Genomic DNA, 21,514 nt, shown 5'->3' with positions numbered 1-21,514 from the left:
TATTGAACAAATACCATTGTAAAGAGTCCTTTTTCATTGGAATCTGTATTAATTCAGGCTCTCGCCCATCAACCTGCAAAATTCTCGCACGACCTCGTTTTATCAAAGCTGCTAACAGTTCAATTTTTTGAATTAAAGTCTTTGTTTGCTGAAGTGGAGGGGATAGCCATTCCAACACCCTTATCTCCCCCGTTTTTGTGTCTAGCTGGGTTAAAGCTCCCAGCAAATGTTTTTCACCACACCATATAGTGAGATTAAGCGGGATTCCCAGTATTCGCCGATGTACACGACCCTGAACCACACAGTCTGTAATTTGCTGAAGAGTTCTTTTCTGCTGAGGATTAAGGGTCACTGGTGCTGTTGGGTCTGTGCCCTTCAATAAGGGTCTAAGAGAATCTAACAGTTCATTTGGAAGGCCCACTATAGGTTTAAGCCATTGTAAATCACCTAGTAATTTCTGAGCATCATTTAAAGTAACAATCTGTGTTTTCAGTTCTAATTTCTGAGGCGTTACCAAGCTTTGAGACAATGTCCATCCCAAGTATTTCCAAGGAGAAGTTAACTGTATTTTCTCTGGGGCCACAACAAGCTGAAAACGTCCCAGCAAGTTTTGTACATGTTTAACCTGTTGACTCGTAAATGATTTAGGCTGAGCAATCAAAATATCATCCATATAGTGATAACTGATAGCTTGTGGCCACTGTTGCCTCAATGGTTGTAATGCAGAATCTACGTAAAGCTGACATAAAGTAGGGCTGTTATGCATACCCTGAGGCAAAACCGTCCATTCAAATCTTTGATCTGGACCTTCTCTGTTCAGAGCTGGCAAAGTAGATGCAAAGCGCTTTGTATCCCTGTCATGCAAAGCTATTGTAAAAAAGCAATCTTTGAGATCTATTATCAATAGAGGCCATCCTTCAGGTAACATTGCTGGATTAGGCAGACCTGACTGTAGTGCACCCATTGGCTCCATCTGTTTATTAACCTCCCGCAAGTCATGTAACAAGCGATATTTCCCTGACTTTTTCTTTATTACAAAGATAGGGGTATTCCAAGGACTTGTAGACAATTTCAGATGCCCTTGTTGATATTGTTCAATGACCAAGGCATGAGCATGTTGCAGACTTTCCCTTTTTAAAGGCCATTGCTTTACCCATATAGGCTCATCACTTTTCCAAATTATGGGAATCGGGAAAGTCCAAGCAATGGCTATTATCCCAAAGGGTGCTCATTTGTCAGGACAACCCCTAACTGTGTTAAAATGTCTCGCCCAACTAGGCATTGCACCGTAGGTGGTAACTGAACAACAGAAAATATTGCCTTTATGACTTTACCATCTATTGAGACAGTAAGAGGTGGCGAGCGACTTGCAAGAGTTAAACCTCCAACTCCTGTTACTGCTGTAGCAGCTGGCTGTAAGGGCCAATGTGCAGGCCAACACTGGTGCAATAATACTTGAATCAGCACCCGTGTCCAGCAAACCTGTAAGCATGCATTTTTGTCCCTTATACTCCAACAAAACCTCTTTTCTTGGTCTGTCATTCAGATCCAAAGTTAATAGAGTCAAGCCTCCTGTAGATCCAAATCCATCTCCTCCACGGCTTTTCCGTGAGGATACAGCCTTAGTAACTTGCTCCAGAGGAACCAATTGAACGATCCTTTGTCCTTTATTAATCCCAATAGGAGGAAATGGAGTATGAACCATAATCATAATTTCACCAGTATAGTCTGCATCAATGACACCAGGCAGCACAAATAATCCAAGCATAGAGGCCGATGATCTTCCCAATAACAAAGCTCCCATTGTCCTGCCCTCTATTATAATAGGTCCATTAACTCCAGTGGGGACCTTCTGTGGCTGTGGTGTCATTAAAGTCACTTCTACTGCAGCTGCCAAGTCCATCCCGAGGCTCTCTCTTGTGGCTGGACGCAAGATGTCCTGTTGGAAAGGCTGGAGCAGCTATTTGTGTCGGAGCGCGGCTGCTCTTGTTCGCGCTGTTTCGGGCGTTTCCCGGTCTCCTCTTACAGGCAGCAATGTTATGAGTATCCGATTTGCACTTAGGACACCATATTCCAGCAGCAGAGCATTCTCGCCGAACGTGTCCTGTCCCTCCACATCGGAAACATCTCATACGGCTGCCGTAAACATTTCCCTGGGTTGCTACTGACGCTTGGAGGGGTGCAAGAGCATCTAACACTTGTGTCTGTGAAGCTTTTGCCTGCTCTTTTAATCCCTCCCCCAGCTCTTTAATAGCCTCAACTAAAAATGCCTGCTGCCCCATTGGTATAGTAGCCATCCTCTCTAGTGCATCTTCTATAGTCCAATTAGCTCCTAATGTGTTTAACACACTTCTTGTAGAAGCATTACAATTTTGCAAAGCACACTGCTTCAACAATGATCCATGCATAAACTCAGGCACTCCAGCTCTCTCTATTGCTGCCGCTGCCTTATCAATAAACGCTCCAAAAGTCTCATCCCTTCCTTGTTTAATTCCCATATACGCTGGCAAACCTCCCGGGTCTTTCACCTTATCTATAGCCCTTCGAGCCAGTCGCATTGCCTCTCGACACTTCTCAGGTCCTAGCATAGCTTGTGCCTCAGTGCGAAAATATGGTCCTAAGCCCATCAATTCATCTACAGTTACTCCATGAAGAGGATCTCCAGGCTGCCTTTGTATAGCTACAGCTTCATTAACTTCTGCCTGCCAGTGTGCACCAAACAAAAGCCTCTGATGCGGCGAGAAAATAAGCTTAGCAAGACTTCTACAATCTCCTGGTAGCAATATATTAGTACTCCAAACATAATCCAATATCTGCCTAGCCGGTTCACTAGTAACTCCAAATTGACTCACTGTAGCTCGCAACTGTGACAACAACTTCCAATCTAACGGTGTAATCTGAGCTGTTAACCCTCCGCCTGCCTGCTGCTGAAAAATTACAGGACAAGCCAGTTCCGCTGCTAATTCCAAAGCCTGCCCATCTCCTTTGTCCAGCTCCTCTCTTGCCAAAGTCGCCCAAACTTCCCTCCGTTCCCTGGCCAGAGCCTCCGTTAGGTCAGACTCTGCCCTAGGGGTCGGCTTACTGACAGACAAACTTTGACAAACTGTCGATTTCTGTTCTGAGGGGGCTGGAGGAGCCGTGGGCTCACAACGTGACTCTGTTTCTGTGTCCTCAGAAACAGGTCGCAATGGAGGTAACTCCACTGTAGACACAGCAGGTGGCATGGAAACACCAGGCAACCAATCCTCCCTGCTAAAACCTCTATTTTTCTCTAGTGCTGAAGTTCTCTGCTCGGCAGCTTTCTTTTCTGACTGATGTTGTAATAACTCATTGTGAACTACCTTCCACCACTTTCCCAACTTTTTAGCTGTCTTATCATCATCTAAAACTTCCTCCCACACTTTATCCCCGAACTTATGCCACTCAGACAACTCATGTACTGTATGAGGATTTACAAAGAACCCCTTAGAATACCCATATGTTAATAACCCTGGCAGATCTTTTTGCAAATCAATGCCTTTAATCTGCCTTCTCTGCAAGAATGCAGTAAATAAATCATATGCTGCTTGCCTCTCCATACCTATATTGTCAGCGCTGTTGCAGCCCTCCGAGGCCGTCGGCAGCACGTATCGGCCAGGCTTGCCTCTGCAGTCACCTGGGGCACGGTGCACTCTATTTCAGTTCAGCACTTTTGCCGTCCTGGCTGCATCAGGACCCGAACCCTTTTTCGTCACTCCACCGTGGTGCCTATCACGTCGATCGGGTCACCATTTTGTGGAAAAATGACGGGAGACAAATCCATTCTATAATGTCAACAAGTCTCAGTTTATTTCAAGCACACATGTATAGTTATACCCGTTATAATGAAGCTTATGCATATTGCAAAATTTAAGCTCATCATTGGTGTATGAAAAACAGGTCAATCCCGCCTTTGGAGCTTTCTAAGCTTGCTTTGTTTTCCCTTACATTTATCTTTTTGCTGAACATTCTACTGTTGGGAACCAGCTTAGCCAAGGACATAAGATATTATTGCTACATCTGCTATTGCTGCACTGTGCAATTTTCAGCTACTGCTTCACTAACTGCACGTAGTCATGTCCTTTCTCACGAAGCCATTCATCCACAAAACTCTCCATACATAGCAGCTCCAGTACTAAGTCTCCCTGACATAAAAAGGCCCTTTCAGCTCTTTGTGGCTGTTAGTAACCACACTGCCCACGGGGTTCTGACCCAGGACTGGGCAGGGGCCAAGAAACCAGTCGGATATCTATCCAAGCGCCTGGACCCTGTCAGCAGGGGGTGGCCCACTTGCTTACAAGCAATTGTGGCAGTAGCAATATTAGTGGAAGAAGCCAAAAAGGTAATGTTCGGGGCTTCATTAACCATCTACTCCCCCCATAATGTAAGAAGCATCTTGCAGCAAAAAGCTGACAAGTGGCTGACAGATGCCAGGCTTCTGAAATATGAAGCCATCCTAATCCACTCCCAGGACCTGGAGCTAAAGACTACCCCGGCACAAAATCCTGCCCAATTCCTGTTTGGGGCAGTCCCAGGGGACCCCCTCCATAACTGTGCTGAGATAGTAGAATTACAGACCAAAATATGACCAGATTTGGAAGAAGAAGAACTCGAAGAATGGGAAAAATGGTTTGTGGACGGTTCTGCAAAAATTGTGGAAGGTAAAAGAAAGTCAGGATATGCAGTCATAGACGGGAAGACTGGAAGGGTGGTAGAATCCGGGCCCCTGAGTGCAGGGTGGTCGGCTCAGGCCTGTGAGCTGTATGCAGTATACAGGGCTCTGCTGGGACTTGAAGGGAAAAAGGGAACAATTTTCACTGACTCCAAATACGCATTTGGGGTAGTACACACCTTTGGAAAAATATGGGAAGAAAGGGGTCTGCTAAACACACGGGGAAAAGGGCTAATTCATGAAGAAATAATTAGACAAATCCTAAGAGCCATCAGGGGACCAGAAGCTACTGCTGTGGTCCATGTAAAGGGACATCAAACTGGGATGCAATTCAGGACTCGAGGAAACAATTTAGCCGACAAAGAGGCAAAGAGTGCTGCTTTGTTAAAACTGAGTACCCCAGAACTTGGGAAAGGAAAAGCTCAAGAATAATTCCCCCACCACCCCTCTGAAAAAGAGATAAAGGCTTATCAAGAGATGGGGGGACGGTTAGAAGAAGGTAAGTGGAAGCTATCAGACGGGCGGGAATTGTTATCAAAGGAATACACCAGGAAAATTTTAAAAAGATTACATCAACAAACACACTGGGGAGCCCGAGCTCTGGCAGAACAATTCCTAAGATTCTTTGGCTGTAGAGGTATTTATGAATTGGCTAAACAAGAGGTACAGGGGTGTATAATTTGCAGAAAAATAAATCGAGCAAACTCCCAAAAGTTAACAATGGGGAGTCGCCCAGCAGCTTACCGGCCCTTTGAAAGGGTCCAGGTAGATTTCACTGATCTACCTAAGGTCGGGAGATACAAATTCCTATTAGTCATAGTGGACAAACTAACCCACTGGGTAGAGGCTTTCCCAAGCTCTCGGGCTACAGCCCAAACAGTGTCAAGAATCTTATTGGAAGAAATTATACCACGATATGGGTTAGTAAGCTACATTGATTCAGACCAGGGAACACATTTCACATCAAAAATTATTAAGCAATTGGCATATGCTTTAGGCATTCGGTGGGAATACCACACCCCGTGGCACCCCCAGAGCTCAGGACAAGTTGAGAGGATGAATCAAACACTAAAAGCCCAATTAGCCAAACTGATGTTAGAAACAAGAATGTCATGGACAAAATGCCTCCCGTTGGCCTTATTAAATATAAGGACTATGCCTCACTCTGAAACAGGACTTTCACCTTTTGAAATGTTATATGGGATGCCTTATACCCACGGTATGCCTGTAGGGCATCCGAGATTAGAGGATACACAAATACAACCATACCTAATAGCATTAAATAAGAATCTTGAAGAATTGCGAAAGCAGGGGGTGATCATGCAGCACAGTCCTCTTAGCTTCTCGATACATAAAATACAACCTGGGGACAAAGTGCTTGTAAAAGCATGGAGGGAATCTCCATTAACGCCTCATTGGGAGGGACCCTTCATTGTTCTTTTGACCACAGATACTGCTATACGAACTGCAGAAAAGGGGTGGACACACGCATCAAGGATAAAGAAAGTCGAACTCCAGGATCAAGCACCAGAGTGGAAAATCACCTCCCGCCCTGGAGATCTGAAGATAACCCTGCATGGCAAAGTAACTGACTGAAAACATCCCAATCAAACTTTCTGGGCCAGAGTGTAACTATTATCCTTTTTGTATGCTTCCCCTATGAATACTGTTAGACTGCTCCAACTAAGTGGGTTATGTGGGAGTGCTTTGAGCAGGAGTTAGAGCTGACTATCCGTTTTCTGGTAATAGCCACAAGGCTGAGATTGTTTCAAATTAAATTCAATAATCTGATGTTTTCCCATATTAGAACGGATTAAGGGAAAAATTACTTGGAAAATTAAAATTATTATTGTTGAGTCTCATAGGTTGAACAACACACAGGCTCTGCTGAACTACACCAGGGAGGCATTTCTAAACAGGTATGCAGCTCAGCCTGAACATGAAACCACAGACGAAGATTCCTGCTGCCAAGAAGATGGTTTGCCCCGCCGCTGGAAGCACCCCAGTGGGCGCCGGGAATGGCAGAGGGATCCTAGCAGTGGGAGTAGTCTTAGTGAGCCTGAGCCTAGCCACATGCCTCAAGGGGGAACTTAGAGATAAATACCCAGAGAAGTTATCCCTCACCTCATGGAACTGCAGCAGGGGTAAGCCTGATAAACCGTGTCTTGAGACAAACACTCAACAAGGGGTATACAAATTCAAGGGAAAATCAAAAACATACCGTGAAAACGGACAGTCAGCTCATCAACTGCATCGAAGGAGCACAGGGGAAATCTCAATTCCGGTTTGTAATGAATGTAACAGTACTGTATGGGTTGGGGGAAGACAGGAGTCTATCTTTGTTGCTTATTTCCAAGCTAACCCAGTGTGTTACAATCCGAATAAAATTAGTATGTGTATAATGGGGGGAAAGTCCTCACAGCAGGGCGGCTGAGGCTTTAGCAAAATTTGAAAGGCGAATAAAGGGAAAAGAACAAAACTACAAAAATTACCAAGATATCCCAAATGTAGACTAAAAGCCAGTCTCAAGAATGAACAGAGGTAGAAATTAGGGCGCAAATTAATTAATCAATATAAAAGGTGGGGGATTGTTATGTATAGTAAATATAATTCGCGCCATTCCTTGTATGAAATATGTAATATTGGATGCTTGTTAAATCATGCCCGTTGTATTAGTTCCTCCCCCCTTCCCCCGCCTTTTTGTAGGTGAGACTTGAGTGTATACTGGAAACTGATTTACAAGTAAACAGATGTGGCTTGGCCGGGAGATGGGCCGTTGTCTGCTGATCGTCTGTGCTGATCGTCCAAGATGGATATCATGGAAATACTCAGACAGATCCATGTGAAAGAAGCCTTCCCGTAAACGCCCAACATTGAATTTTTCTCCTCATCACCAAAAAGAAATCCTTATTAACATATGGACTCCGAATAGAAGAAAGGACTGATTGCTAAAACCTTGGCCTCAGGCAGAATTTTCCCTATAAAAACCGCCTGTGCCAGGATGGAGGTGTGTGGGCATAGGGGAAAACCTCTGCTGAGGCTGACTCCTTGTTGCACACCCAGGGTCGACCCCGGGCTCGGCTCTGTCCTTTCTGTGTGGCTGGCTAGATAGAATTTGACCGCTAATAAAATTATTTTTATTTTTTAATCTGGCTAAAATAAACTCTCGTTTATAACAGGGCATGTTTGAGGGAGCATCTTTCTGCCTCCAAAGCTGAATGTCACTCTGCTGCTCTGCTCTCAGAGGCTGCCACGTTGGGTTTGTGTAGAATCAACGCTGTGGGGTTTTGTGGGTTACATGGTTCGTGTAATGTGACAATGTCTTTGGTGAGTTTAATGAGTTCTCACTGTAAGGAACATGTCTCTGTGCTCATAGCCTTTGGTTTGATCAGTCCTGGCAGAACAATGCTGATGGTTTAGTGGCTCCTTGAGCAGCAGGAGGCTGAGTGTTTTCTAGTGTTCACGCCCTAAGTAACATTACTTGGTCTTAGTGCCAGTTGTTGGCTGATGGCAAAGTTGGCCACTCTTGTAAGGAAAATTGGATCAGCTTTGTTGTGATCAGTGACACAGAGCAGGGGATATTCTTTCCTGACAGTGCCCCTCCATGGTAACATGGAATGACCTGATTTCTGCAGAATGTCCACTTTCAGATGATAACCTGGTAGTTAGAAATGCAGGGTTCTTATAAAATAATGTGATTCCAAAGGAAAACTTTGCCATACAAGAATACTTGAAACTGTGTGTGTGAGATGCCAGAGTAAAAGCAGAAAACTGGAAAAAGTGCATTTTAGAAGAATGATGTCATTTATACTGCATATATCATCATTATTAACATAACACTGCTAATGTGAACAAAACTGAAAACACTTTTTCCTTGCTGTTGTAGAACAAGAACAGAGATAAAACAAAAATGAACACTCAAAATGTGCAGATAAATCAGTGTGGTAAGATAACCTAATATAAGTTGTCATTATAGTCTGCATCAGTTTTACAAAGTTTTAGTAGACTGTGATAGGCCTGTTGTGGGGTGGTGAGCAGTTGGGAAAATGTGCTTTTTCCTAGTTGCCACATTTTGGATACTGTGTTGGATATGCAAAGGGTAAATCAAATGACAAACCTACATATACAGTAAAGCACACCCCCATAAAGTCTTTTTTTATTTGCTAATATTTATCCACATTGTTATTGTATTTTAACTTCTCTAAGAACCCCCAAACCTTGTAAGGGTTTACAGACTAAGAAGCAGATTTTCCAAGTCTGTTTACCCGCCTAGGGTTGTATGAGGATATTTTCTGTTATGTCTCCAACTACCTGACTGAGGGCTCTGCTGCTGTGGTGCATGATTTATGTCTCCTGTAACTAAGTACCATGGAGCAGCCTTGTGCTCTTGGGCTCTTTCCTTACTACTCCATAGATTTTCAACTGTATTTGCACTCTGAATATTTTAATGGCTGTGTATTATTTACACTTAATGCACCTTGCAATTGTGAATTTACTATTTAGTAGTTGACATCTGACTTACTAAGAGTTACTAGTAAATAAAGGCCAGAAATGTTAAAAGGAGGCTGTTACTCTGCAAAGGAAATCATGCTCAACTAACAAACTATAGACAGAAATATTTCTTGGTTTGTTGTTTGTGGCTGAATAGAAGTGATGTAGCTCCGTTTTGACTCCCTTTTCCCCTATTTTTGAAATACATGTGCACACTACATTTGGGACAGGTTTGTTGTAGTACTGACTAGATTAACATATAGAAGATATAACAATTTTAATGAAGGTTTTTGTGTTTGCTCCTAGACATGAAAACTGATATTTACTGCTTGAATGCCTTAAATATCAGATGGACTGCCCTCTGTCTCAGAAGGAGGCTTTGATCACTATCTATTCCATTTGCCAACAAAACAGTAAGGAAGGCTTTTCCTTAGAAACAATGCAGTCATTTGTGTTCACCATGTATGCTAAGAAACTGGTGGGCACTGTAAAAATGTCCAAAGGACATAAGGTTGGAGACGTTGGAAAATCTTAGAAGCCTTTCATTTTGCAGAGAAACAAAAGCAAAAGTTTCTGTTCTTTTTTCCTCTTGTAGGTGAAGTGAGTGAATACTTTCGAGAAATTGGTGGTTTGATGTTTATAAATGACCTTGCCAAGTTGAGTGCTCATTGCATCGTAAAGGAAGCAGCTTTGTTTACATTGGGGATTATTATAGAGAGTAATGGTAATACAAATAATAAAAAATAGTATTGTTTGTATTTCTGAGTGCACCACAGCCCCTGTCATTACTTGTGCTCATGCTTTGTCTCCATTTTCTTTTGGTCTCACAAAATGAGACTACAAGATTGTCAGTTGGAGCAAGGGCAATGAAGGTGTGCCAGTTGCCCTGTCCATCCCCAGATTTGATCAGTACCTTGTTGACTTGTGCACACAGGGTGTCTTCAAGTTTCCAGACACCTGCACTCCCCCTCTCCCTCAGCAGCAAGTGTTCAATGGCTGCAGGATTGTTGCAAAGCTTGCCAGGGTCCTGGTTGGTGTAGAGCTCACTGTGGGGGGAAGCCCTCAGTCACTTCATAGTCCTGCCTGCCTCCACTCCCCACATACTGGCCACAAGTGAGACATAAAAGTTTAGGATTATGAGTGGCTTACATAGGACTTAATGGTTTTCACTTTCTGTTTTCAGTGTATTGCCAACAGACTTTGTGTACTTCTGCATTGTTTGAAGACCTCATTTTATTTTTAATGAAAAAGGATTCTGGTGTGAACTTGAAAAGAATGTCTGTTTATGTCATCTTAGTACTGGTTTCAAATAATAGTAAGTTGGGTTTTTTTCTGTGTTACAACAGCACTCCTTTTCTGTTTTCCATTCTGCAGTACAAAATTTGGAACATTCAATAAGTAATGTTTTGGTGAAGTTAGTTTATAAAGATGAATGTTTGCATGTACCTGAACCTGAATTGTTGCAGTAGGTCATTGCTCACTGGGATTTCCTTAAACAGCAGAACGTGGTTTAGTTCTAAAAATATAGTTTGCCAATGCAAACCCATAATTTCTGAGAGTGTATAGAAAGAGAGAGACATAGAAAGGTTGTTTACCATTATGTTGATATGATTTTGTATTTCCTTCTGGGGAGGATATGTGCTTAGGAAAGGGAATGTATGTATGTAAACTAAACTTGATGTTAAGATTTTGTCTGCAATTGCAATTGTCTCTGGAGTCTTGTGTGTATTCTCTTTTAGAAAATGGGCAAACCTATGTCAGAGATACAGGCTGCATCAGCCTGCTGCTGCAGTTATTCAGGTAAAGAGGGTTGAAATTCAAACAGACAAATAATGGACTGGTTGGCAGCTATGTTTCCTTGACTCTCTGGGACTTGTTTGCATTGTCCTTAACAGAACAACTCTCTCCACCTCTGAGAAGAATGTGTCAGATGAAAACACTGATCCCTGCTATCAGCTCTGGTCCTCGGTGTGCAGCACTCTCTGTGCCTGTGTCAACAACCCCCAGAACGGTACGTGTTGCTCTGAACATTGTGAAAGAACTTCAAAGATATTCTCCTGTGGAGTTGTGTTATTATAAGTTTTATTATATAATGGTTTGCTCCTCTGTACCCCCATGTTCTATTTGGTTTACCCCCAGTTTTCCCGCCCTACCCCACGTGTCAATCCTCCCCTAAAGTGCCTACCCACTCCCTTGCCCCCTCCCAGGCGCCCTGTCAGTCACTCGGCATCCCCTCCCGGACACCTAGAAGCTTCTACCCTGGGTGCCGGGTGGTTGGACAGGGGTCTGGGGACCCCTCCTACGTCTGCCCCTCATTGGATCCCATACACATCACCCCACACCAGAGCCACTCCTCACCCCATCCCCATTGGTCAGCCGGTTCCCCTCCCTCCCCGGTTATAAGGCGCTGCAAGCACCTGTCAGCTGCTCTTGGCAGCAGGATTGTTCGGGTGTTGTTAGCTCCGGTTGGGCTGCAATAAATCTTGGCTATACCCCTGCCAGGAGCCTCTCTTCTCTCATCGCCGCGGGGTCCAGCAGCGCTCGGAAGACCCACGGAGCATTCTCCAAAGCCCCTGGGGGTCCAGCGGAGGGTGCTTCATTTGCCCCTCTCGCCCCACCGGACAGCTAGCCGGGGCAGGATCGGGGGGGAGCGCGGCAGCCCGGCGCCCAACTTGGGCTCCCCCCGCAGCGACGGACCCCACGGCAGAGGACCTTCTGAGTCTCCCCGACTCGAGGATTACAACCTCTTTTGGCTGTCGGGCTGCCCCGGTGGGAGCAGACCCTCGTGTTAGAGGGTGGCGCTCCCGGGGACAGGACCGGCAGCTCCGGACAGCACCCCCGGAGTCGGCTTCCTCCCGCGGCTGGATCTACTCCCGGGATTTTTTCGTTTCTGCCCCGACCTCACCGGACCCTCTTCGGTAAGTAAGGGGACCCCCGGGGCTTAGCCCTGTCCATTTTGGGTGTTTCTTTCTCCCCGGGGTCCGGGGAAAAGATTCCTTTGGTGGGTGGGCATTTCTTTCTCCCGGGGTTTTGGGGAAAGATCCCACTTTCTTTTTTGGTGCTTCCTTTCCCGGGGTGTGGGGAGCATTTAGGACAATTTGGCTAAGCTGTCAGGGCAGTTTTCTGTTTTTAGTTGGGTTTTTTCCCGGTGGTTGATTTTTGTGGCACACTTTTCCACTTGACAGCATGGGTGCTAAGCTGTCTGCGCCGGAGAAGAGATTGTTTTCCCAAGTTGTGGGTATCCTTGTTGTTGGGAAAAAAAAGTTTAAAAAATCGGACATTAAGAAGTCTGTCCGATGGCTGTCTCAGACCTTCCCTGAAATTTCGGCAGGTAAATTATATCAAGTCTCCTTTTTGGGACCAAGTGGGGAGGGAGATCCTTCGGCAGTCGGATCTCTCTCTCTCTAAATTTACTCACCTGGCTTTCCAAATTAGAGATATTATTAAAAATAATTATGAAGGTCTGCCACAAGCATCTGCAGACAAACCCATCCCCAGTTCTAAAAATCCTACCCCTCTTTCCTCTCCCTCTCTCCCAAGGTCGGGTGTTCTCAGCTCGCAGGCAGATTCTGGCCCCTCTGTGAATTCCCTGGACCCCCGACAGGACAGTGCTGGCACTGTCCCGAATCCTCCCTGTACCCCTTCTTCCCCACTATGTTCCACCCCATGCCGAAAGCATTCTGTTGGGTTTAAGCTGCCCCAGATACATAGGAATCCCTTCTCCCCTACTCCCTTAACCCCGAATCCCCAAAATGGCTTCCCTTCTCCCTCCTTCCCGAGGGCACAAAATGGCGGCCCGAGGACACAAAATGGCGGCGACCGCGTGGCTTTTCCCGCCAATTTTGCCTCCTCTTCCCATCCCCCCTCCTCCCGAAACCCCTTCCGGACATTGTCCAACCCCTTCCTTTCCCGAGATTTCTCCGCCCCTCCCTCGTCTCCGCCCCCTAACTCCTCCTCTAATGAATTATGCAGCACCCCGCCCCTCGGCTCCACCCCCGGGGAGGGGAGTTGCCCACACGCCACTCCCCTGATCCAGACCCCGCCCCTTCCGGCTCCTCCCCTGGTTCCCACGACCCAACTTCCGGTTCCCACGCTTTGGGTTCCGGGGCGGGGGGGAGCGTGGGAACTCCGGGCTGCCCCATTCCCTGCCTGCCTTCTCGGCTGCACCGGTCACCTTTACACCTCGGCGGGGGGGCGGGCTCCTCACACAGTGGTCCTCCATCCCACAGCAGACAAGCAAGGATCTCTGCAAATCCCGAAAATAATTCGGCTGCGAAAGTGAATATTTTAGAGGCATGTTGAAAGCAACCCTCTCCTCGGCCGAGTATGTTCCTGCTGCCTAATTACCCAAGCAGAGCTTTTAATTTGGGAATCCGAATGGAAGGGGGAAATCAGGGAGGTGTTGCCAGACTTATAGGCTGATGCAGAGATCTTGCGGGATGTGGATGGTGCAATTTTGTCCGTGGACCACCTGTGCGGGGAGGGGGATTGGCAATTGGGAACCAAGCAGGCAGATAAAGTAATGTCTCTGCTCCAGAAGCATTTGCTACTGTTGTGTCATTCCAGACATGCCTCTACAATGGCATTAAATAAGATAGCAATAATTACAAGAAAGCGCCCTCTTAAAGCACATGGAAAAAGAAGATAACCAACTGTACCAACAAAACCACTGAATCTTATCCTCATTCAGCATTTACCTCATTTGTCTTTTTATTCTTGTCATTCCCTCTGTTTGAAATGCACCATCTTTTAAGCACAATTAAGCGGGACAAAATCATCCAAGCAAAAGAAAACTGTTTATTAGTACCGATTCAGCTGAGCTGGGCGTGTCTCCCATCCGCTGGAGACAAGCAAACACACCTTTGGAGAAAATGGCAATCTTTCTATCCCCTCTGTACCCAGCTGGGGCGGTCCCTGTCCCCTTTACTATTGGATGGGTACTCAGGAGCTTCCATTCTCTACTGACCACCAACTTTCCTGTTCCCTCCCCGCTCATCCTACTTCCTTTTGGTCAGGTCTTCAACCCTGTTCTCACTGCAACACCCAACCTGAGCAGATCCAAACCATAAACAACACATAGAACCAACAAATTCCATTCTTTTGCTTAATAACTTTTTGGCTTTAGCAAGATATCGCCTCATCTCTCACACTTCCTTTGGTACTGTTTACTTCTTACTGATGTCTAAGTTCTAGAGCAAAAAAGATACTTGCAGTTGTGTGGGCCTTGGTTTCCCTGTCTCAGAGTAAAGGACATCTCAGAATTGTTTCCCATGGAGACTCCTGTAAACCCATGGGTTTTTCTACTCCATGAGTGTCGCAGAGCTCTGTGACCACCTGGGCACAGGGCTGTGCTTAAGGTAAGTGCTACCTGGCATTCTGGAGAAGGAAACCTGGAGAAATACATGCCAAAAGAGCAGCTTGCCTTGCTTGCCTTGAACCTGCTCTGTGTTGCCCAGCAGTTCTTGATCAGCTCAGAGCTCAGTAGGTGAGCTACTGTTTGCCCAGTGTGGGCTGGGCAGACGTGTTTACCCAGAGCCTGGACTTCACTGGGGGTCAGTGTAAGATTCTCCTTCGTGAACCTTCTTCCCAGCAGCTGAACCTCTCTGTGTTCTCTCTTTCCTCTCCAGCTGCCATCAGCTCCCCTGAAACAGAGCTTGTTTCAGGTTTCCCCACCAGAGATGTTATTTCAGAACTTCGTTACCCATGAGGCCTGTGAAATGGTGGTGTCTCTCATTAATAACAGCAAGGTAAGTGCTGGGGTGTGAAGGTTTAACATTGTGCTGGAAGAGGAGGGTGGTGTAATTCCCCTAGTGTACAGCAAAGCAAGTTACCTACTGCAGGAGATATAGAAGAAAATATCTCAGCACCTTTGTTCTGCAAGATGGAGCTGAGACATTTCCTGTGCAGGGAATTGTCCCCTGATTTTGGCCATGTATTGATGGTATTTATTCCAAAGGAGTTTCCTTCTCTTGAAAGCTCTGGATTGATAGGAATGTTGAGTACTGTGCAGTTCTTACCTGCTCTCATGCTTTGCTTTGAGTCTGTACCACATCCTGTGTCTCCTTGGGTAATCTTGGCTCCTAAAATTTGTAGGAATCCCTGCCTTTCTCAGCCTGTTTGTCTCCCTTTGTGCAGCTCACAGTCAAAGCTCAGGGGCTGTAACTTCTCCACTTTATGCTAGAATCACTTATCATTAATGGCTTTGGCACTGCAGGGAATGCATTCTGAAACAGCCCTGGAATGAGACTGATACAGCAGAAGTAGGAGGAGGCCTTTAGGTGCCATTTCAGGCTCCTACCAAACTTCATCCAGCTCTGCTCAGGTTTTCCAAAAGCAACATGGTGCTCTGCTGTTCCTTTGGAGAACCACAGCACATCCAAAGCCATGTGCTCCTGGAGGTTTTCTGTTCACTTGAAGAAATTGTGATTGTTTTGTAGTTTGCCAAGAGAGTTGAGAGAGAAAAAGTTGAAAAATGTCAGCAGTTGTCTTCCACTGTAAAAGGACAACTGAGACCATTTGAATTCCAGTCAAGGAAACAGTTTCTCAAATAAGGCTTGTACCAAGAGTGGCCTGGTGGGAAGAGACAGGAGGGAATCAAAAGCATCTGGTTCAGACTTTTGGAGAGCATTTTGGTGCTCAGGGGTTGATATCTGTGCTAGAAAATGCATGTATGCTGTGTCTGTCTATCCTAGAGGGCAGAACCTGGCTTGCTGGCTGCAGGCAGGAATGCCCAACAGCCCAGCTTGCCTGCACAGGCAGCAAGAACCCCTAGAAAGCCAAGATTGGCTTTAAATGCTGGAACCACAATGTCAGTCACTGCTGGTCATCTTTCTCCAGGCATAAAATGCCTTTGAAGCCCATAGTTGATAGGCACAGTCTGTGTTTCTGTCACTTTTGGCAAGTTGATTGCTGTCATAATTTTTTGATTCTTCCTTGCTGCTTTACTGCCCATTTAAATTCTCTTTGTCGTCACCTTGGTTTAGGAATTGTCTTGCTGTGTTCCTTCCTTTGCTTTTATTCTCAGTAAGGGCACAGTGTTTGGTCTCCTCTCTTGCTGGTCTGTCTGCTTGTCTGTATCCCCAGAGCTGCCCTACCCAAACCTGATCTGGTAGAAGAGATTTTCTTCCTTCCCACAGGATAATGTGCTGTTTTACTTTCAGGCAGCACCTTCCCCCTCTGGAACATGACTGCATGGCTGTGTGCTGGCAGAAGCCAGCAGGTTTTTTGATCTTGTTGAATATGCAGATGACTTGGTTCAGGTGCTGTGTCTCTATCCTAGTGCTGACCTGCTTGGCCCTTCCTTCCCACCAGGCACTGCCCTACTGCCCCTGGCCAAAATGCTGGACCCAGACAGAAAGGACTCAAGTTCACCCCTGTGAATTACGTGCCTGTACCTCCACAGCTGAAAGTGGTTTGGAAAAGGAGTCAAGGAGGGATGTCACAAGGGCACGGACAGGTCTTGTCTCATCCTGTTTCCACAAGTGGTAAAATCATTGTTTCATATCTTTCCTGCAGTTTCCTCAGCTGGTGAAGATCTACATGGAGAGCTCACCTTATTTCCAGCTCATGTGCTCCAACAACGTGTACCGTGTTGTGACGCCGGGTGTGCCTGCCCATGTGCGCATCCGCTTCACCCCTGACGAGAACAAGGTGAGACTGGAGGAGCCAAAACAGAATTATCTCCAAAGTCATTGTTCCCTGCACCCTGGGTACATCCCATTCCATGCTGTGAGCTTGGCTCCCGGCCATGGGCAAGCAGCTTGCTGCCAGTCACACCTTGGCATGTGCTGTCAGGCACTGCATCCAGGCCTGAGAGGCTCTGCTTCCCCTCCCTGCACATTCCTGAGCATTCCCAAGGGAAGGTGCATAGGGAACAGTATGAAAATGACAAAGGGGTGTTGACAGATGTTCAGTCATTTCTAGGTACAGTGAAAAGACCTTAATTATTATGGAAAATACTAGAGGAATTAAGAGGTCAGAGAGCTTTCCTCCTTCCTGACTGGCAGCAGCTTCTCTGCCTCACCCGGGGCTGGAGCAAAGATGATGCTTTTTCACACCCTCTGTTCTCCAGCCTTGCAGCTGTGCTGTCCCAGAGCACAGCTGACCATGATACAGCTGCAGGGCCAGGGCAGAGGATGTGCTGGGCCTGTGAGCCCGGCCTGGCACAGGCACACTGGGCTCTAGGTGCCCTTAGTCAGCAGGAGGCTGGTGAGCTGCAGGGGACTTGGACACCTGCCTGAAAGAGCTCGTGTAGGGCAGGTACAACCTGCAGGCAGTCCCGTGAGCCCAGAGCCTGTGGCAGTGACGCTGCTGTGGCTCTGTCTTCATGCCTGTCACTGTGGTGGCTCTGTCAACTGGCACCCATTCCCTGCCAAACCTGCTTTTATGAGGATGTTTGAACACCAGTGCTGGGGCCCTGGCAAGTCTGATCTCAGTGCTGTGATCCAGAGGCTTGTTCATACAGAAGGGTTTAGGACATGGCATGGAAGGGAGGAAGCCTTGCAGGGAAACAAAGAGAGGCTCTTTCCAACAGCATCCTTCAACCTCTTAGCACTGTTCTTCTCCTGACTTGGTTGGAGAGGCAAAGTTAGAAGGGAGTTCTGAGCCAACTAATGTTTCTACACCAGGTCAGAGGTGCAGGAGCTCTTTGGGTGCAGGAGCTCTTTGGGTGCAGCTGTTTTCTCATCTTCCTTTTGCTGCTTAGAGTCAGTTTAACACTTTGTCCTGTTCTCAGACAGCAGGAATATAGAAACCTAAAGAGGAATGTCCTGTGTTCCCTAGCTCCATGTTCCTTAGAAGGGACTTAGGAATTATTTAACATTATTAAAATTTAGAGTAAAACTTATGGTGGCCTAGGGTATTTCTCTGTATGATCCAAGTGACACAAGAGCTTAATGCCACAGAGATCGGTTTTGCAAAGTGCCCTGGTGCCTTTAAAATGTGACATATTAGTAGGACTTAGTGTTCATTTTAGGGTGGGATAGGTAAATGGATGCCATTGATGAGTTAAAGGAAATGGTTTTTCTTCTGCCATGGGGATGGCACTAAATATCCTGTGCTGAGCTAGTTTCTTTTCCTGCAGGATTATTTCCACGAGCTTGTGTGCAGCAGTGCAAGGGAAAGGATAGTTGTGCCAATTCGGGCAGTTGGTGCCCGAGCTATCTTGGACTTCCCTGACCAGCTGGACTTCCCGGTGTGTCCGGTCAAGTACAGCAGCCAGAAGACTCTGCTGATTCGCAATGTCAGCAACCAGGCAGCTCGTTACCAGCTGAGCACCCAGAGGTGAGGGAGTCCAAAACACCTTTGGATGATAACAGGGCTGGGAAAGAGCAACAAAAGGAACCAGAGCATCGCAGCTGCTGCCCTGCAGCCTGGCTGGAAATGGGCAGGATGAATGGCATCTGCTCTTGCTTTCAGTGTTCTTAGCAGGATGCAGCCTTTGAGCTTTCTCTGTCCCAGATTTCCTCCAGGGTGCTGGAACATGTTAGTAGCTGGCTTGCACCCACCTGAGCGCAAGCAGCTTCTGAAATGCTTACTCACCACTGTCAGCCAAATAGACCCGTTCTCTGGGAGGCCACAGGCACGTGGCTTTCCAGTGGTCCCTGCATCAGATGCCCAGCTTGAGCTGTGCTGCAGGCATCTGGTGCATTCCTATTACTTAAAGCTGATCTGATTTCCCTTGTCAGCTGAGGACATCAGTCACCTCTTCTGTTCCATGATAAACCTTTGAAAGCCAGTTTAAAATTTCAAACAGATGATTTAAATCTCTGAATATGGTTGAGCCCCCTTTCACTGAGATTTATTTTTAAATATTCTGAAGTTCCTCTGTTTCTGCTGTTTTTTCTTTTTTGTTTTGTGTTAAATGTTTGCCAGAAGATCATGCATTCTTCATTGGGAACTTCCATGAAGGTCGAGCTCCTCTAATGCCTATCAATATACCACATGCTCATAGCTACATGCACAGGTGTCTAGGAAATAAGAGATATTTGGGGAATATGTGAAAAGCAGTTGAGCTGATTTAGAAGTTAAAAGTATAGAATAACTTGCTGGAGGGGATCTCTGGAAATCATCTGAGCAGACACACTGCTCAAAGCAAGAGCAGTGTCTGGGGATTGCAAGGTGCCATTGGGAGATCTGGACCCGTCTTTAGATGCTGTACAAGGAAACAAAGATAAAAATGGACCTAGTTAAAAGGCAGAAGAAAGCAACCTGTTAAAACCCCCTCCATACCTTATCTTTTTCTGCCTTTTGGGTACAGCAGTGATTCATTGAAAGGGCAGATCTAACAGGATGAGAACTGTCTTAAGGGAAAGCTCACAATTTACAGATAAAAGGCCAAAATTGAGCCTACCAGCCCCATCTCTTGGCAGTGGTTTTCATTTGGTTATTTCAGTGTCAGGGATGTCTTCTTCACAGCTCTTCTATCTGTGGGCTCGGGGAACAGCTTAATGATGTTGGCTGAAATTCAGAGAAGTTAAGTTTAGCTGTAGAGCTTGTGTCCTTGGGTCTTGGGGAGCCATGTCTGTGTGAGAGATGACTGCTACAGCAGTAACAGAGGAGTCTGCTGGGTACAGCCCAGGGTGGGATGTAGGAGATGCAGAGGCTGATTTGCACTCAGTTTTTCAGTCCTGAAACTGAATCCTGAACTTGGCTGGATACTCTTCTCCTGATAATTTGAAAATAAGAAGACACCTTCTTTCTCAGGCAACCCCTGAAGTCACCCCTTGGAGTGTTATTCCCATCCTGCCATCTGAGGGCACGAGCATGTAACATGTGGCAGCAGTGGGAAGGGAATGGCATGGAATGGAATGGCATGGAATGGAATGTAGTGCTGGAGTGTGGCCAGGGATTCCCTTAACTGGCAGCTTCTCTGTTCTGGTGAAATTCCTGGCAAAAGAATAGGAAAAAATCCCGTGCCTTGCCCACACCAGGCACTGATCGCCCCAAGCCCCAGCAGAGACCTGCAGCAGTCCTGGCATCACCCCTGGGGCAGATGCAGGAGCACGTACACTGGTCTGGCTTTAGGGAGGGTGGGGCCTTGTCTTTCCTCCCTTCCCTCCAAAGTCTCACATCCAGCACATAAACATTGCTGGCCCAAGGCTTCCCCATCAGCCAGTAGTGATGTTCTCACTAGTGGTAATGGGAATAGGTCAGGCCCATCATTGCAGCAATAGATCCTTAATGAGCAGAACCTGAAGCAAAGTTCATCAGCTGTCACTACTGACATGAAGTTCAGTTTGCCAGATGTTCCTTTTGTTTTTGTGTGTGATGCATTCATCACCCAACTCCCCAGAACGCACATTTTAAGTGACAGATTGGCCACCAGCAAAGCCCCAAGGCCTGGAACTTTTGTTTTATCAGTGGGGCTGTAGAAGAGCACAAAGCCCAGCAGCTGCTGGGCAGAAGCACATTTCCCCTGAGCTCTCCCTGAGCATCAAAGCATGGAGTCCTGTGTTTGTCAGGCAAGAGCTGTTTACCTGGTGACCAATCCTAATTGCTCCTGTTAAATCCAAAGTGCACCAACACATAGCACAGAGTTTCTTTGCTGGGCCAAGCAAACAGTTACCAGCATGCATGACAACCCAGAGTGCCAGACTGCACTGCTAGTAAATACACCAAAACTTCCTGTTCCATTTCCTTGATGTGCTGCTGCTAATGGTGATTCATTTAGCTGGGATTAGATCCTTCAGTCTGCAAATGGCATCCTCCTTTTGGGTTTCCATGTCACTGTGTTGCTCTAATCTGCATTTGCACTCTTTCAGAGCTTTGATTGCTCCTTTTCTTAGCTTTCATCGAAATGCTGATAAAATGTGCCCTTTTTAGGCTAAATCAGCACATTTTCAAGGTAAAATAAACCAAAGAACCACACTGCAAATTGAGCAGTAATTATTCCTTGGTCTTCAAGGAGAAGTTCCCTCTCCCTGTCTGATTCCTAGGCTGTAATCTCACAGGACAGGTAGTGCCCTAACATTTGCATCTCTTGAGATGAGGTTTATAGGCAGCAGGTAAAGAGAAATTCCTGAGGCAGTCAGTGTCAAGTTGTGCATGCAGATAGTTCTGAACCCTCTCTGTGCTTTTCACAAACCATGATGGGATTGCTGGCAGTCGGACCCTTGAGTCTCATTGCAGAGGGCTGAGTATGGGGGTCATGAAGTAATTTTATCCCACAGGATCTTGTGAGGGCTGGATCTTCTTAGAGGTGGGTCAGTGGCTGTTTCTGATTCAGTCTTTTCTGTCTGTTTTCTGCTGACTGTGGTTGGTTTTCTCCCTGCTTGCCCAAGTGAACTGAAGTGAGCTGCACTGCAGAAGGAATCTCATCCCCAGGTGTGCCCC

General features: G+C 46.3%; 1 protein-coding gene across 1 annotated transcript in view; it reads left to right on the top strand.

Moving 5' to 3' along the window:
* Positions 1-280: 280 nt before the first annotated feature.
* The window catches only part of LOC146766352 (axonemal central pair apparatus protein HYDIN-like), a 78,223-nt gene continuing 56,989 nt past the window's right edge, over positions 281-21,514 (top strand). Inside the window, 14 exon segments of the mRNA XM_085589338.1 lie at positions 281-304; positions 1,407-1,484; positions 3,176-3,193; positions 4,187-4,536; positions 6,141-6,274; positions 6,610-6,834; positions 9,777-9,905; positions 10,921-10,981; positions 11,077-11,192; positions 11,321-11,454; positions 11,974-12,099; positions 14,809-14,928; positions 16,697-16,831; positions 18,264-18,463. Coding sequence (XP_085445464.1) covers positions 281-304; positions 1,407-1,484; positions 3,176-3,193; positions 4,187-4,536; positions 6,141-6,274; positions 6,610-6,834; positions 9,777-9,905; positions 10,921-10,981; positions 11,077-11,192; positions 11,321-11,454; positions 11,974-12,099; positions 14,809-14,928; positions 16,697-16,831; positions 18,264-18,463 — 1,850 coding nt within the window.

The sequence above is a fragment of the Lonchura striata genome, chromosome 11 (genome assembly GCF_050655825.1).
Source record: "Lonchura striata isolate lonStrDom1 chromosome 11, ASM5065582v1, whole genome shotgun sequence".
Classification (NCBI taxonomy): domain Eukaryota; kingdom Metazoa; phylum Chordata; class Aves; order Passeriformes; family Estrildidae; genus Lonchura; species Lonchura striata.
The sequence above is the reverse complement of the archived record's forward strand: the minus strand, read 5'-3'. Positions and strand labels throughout refer to the sequence as shown.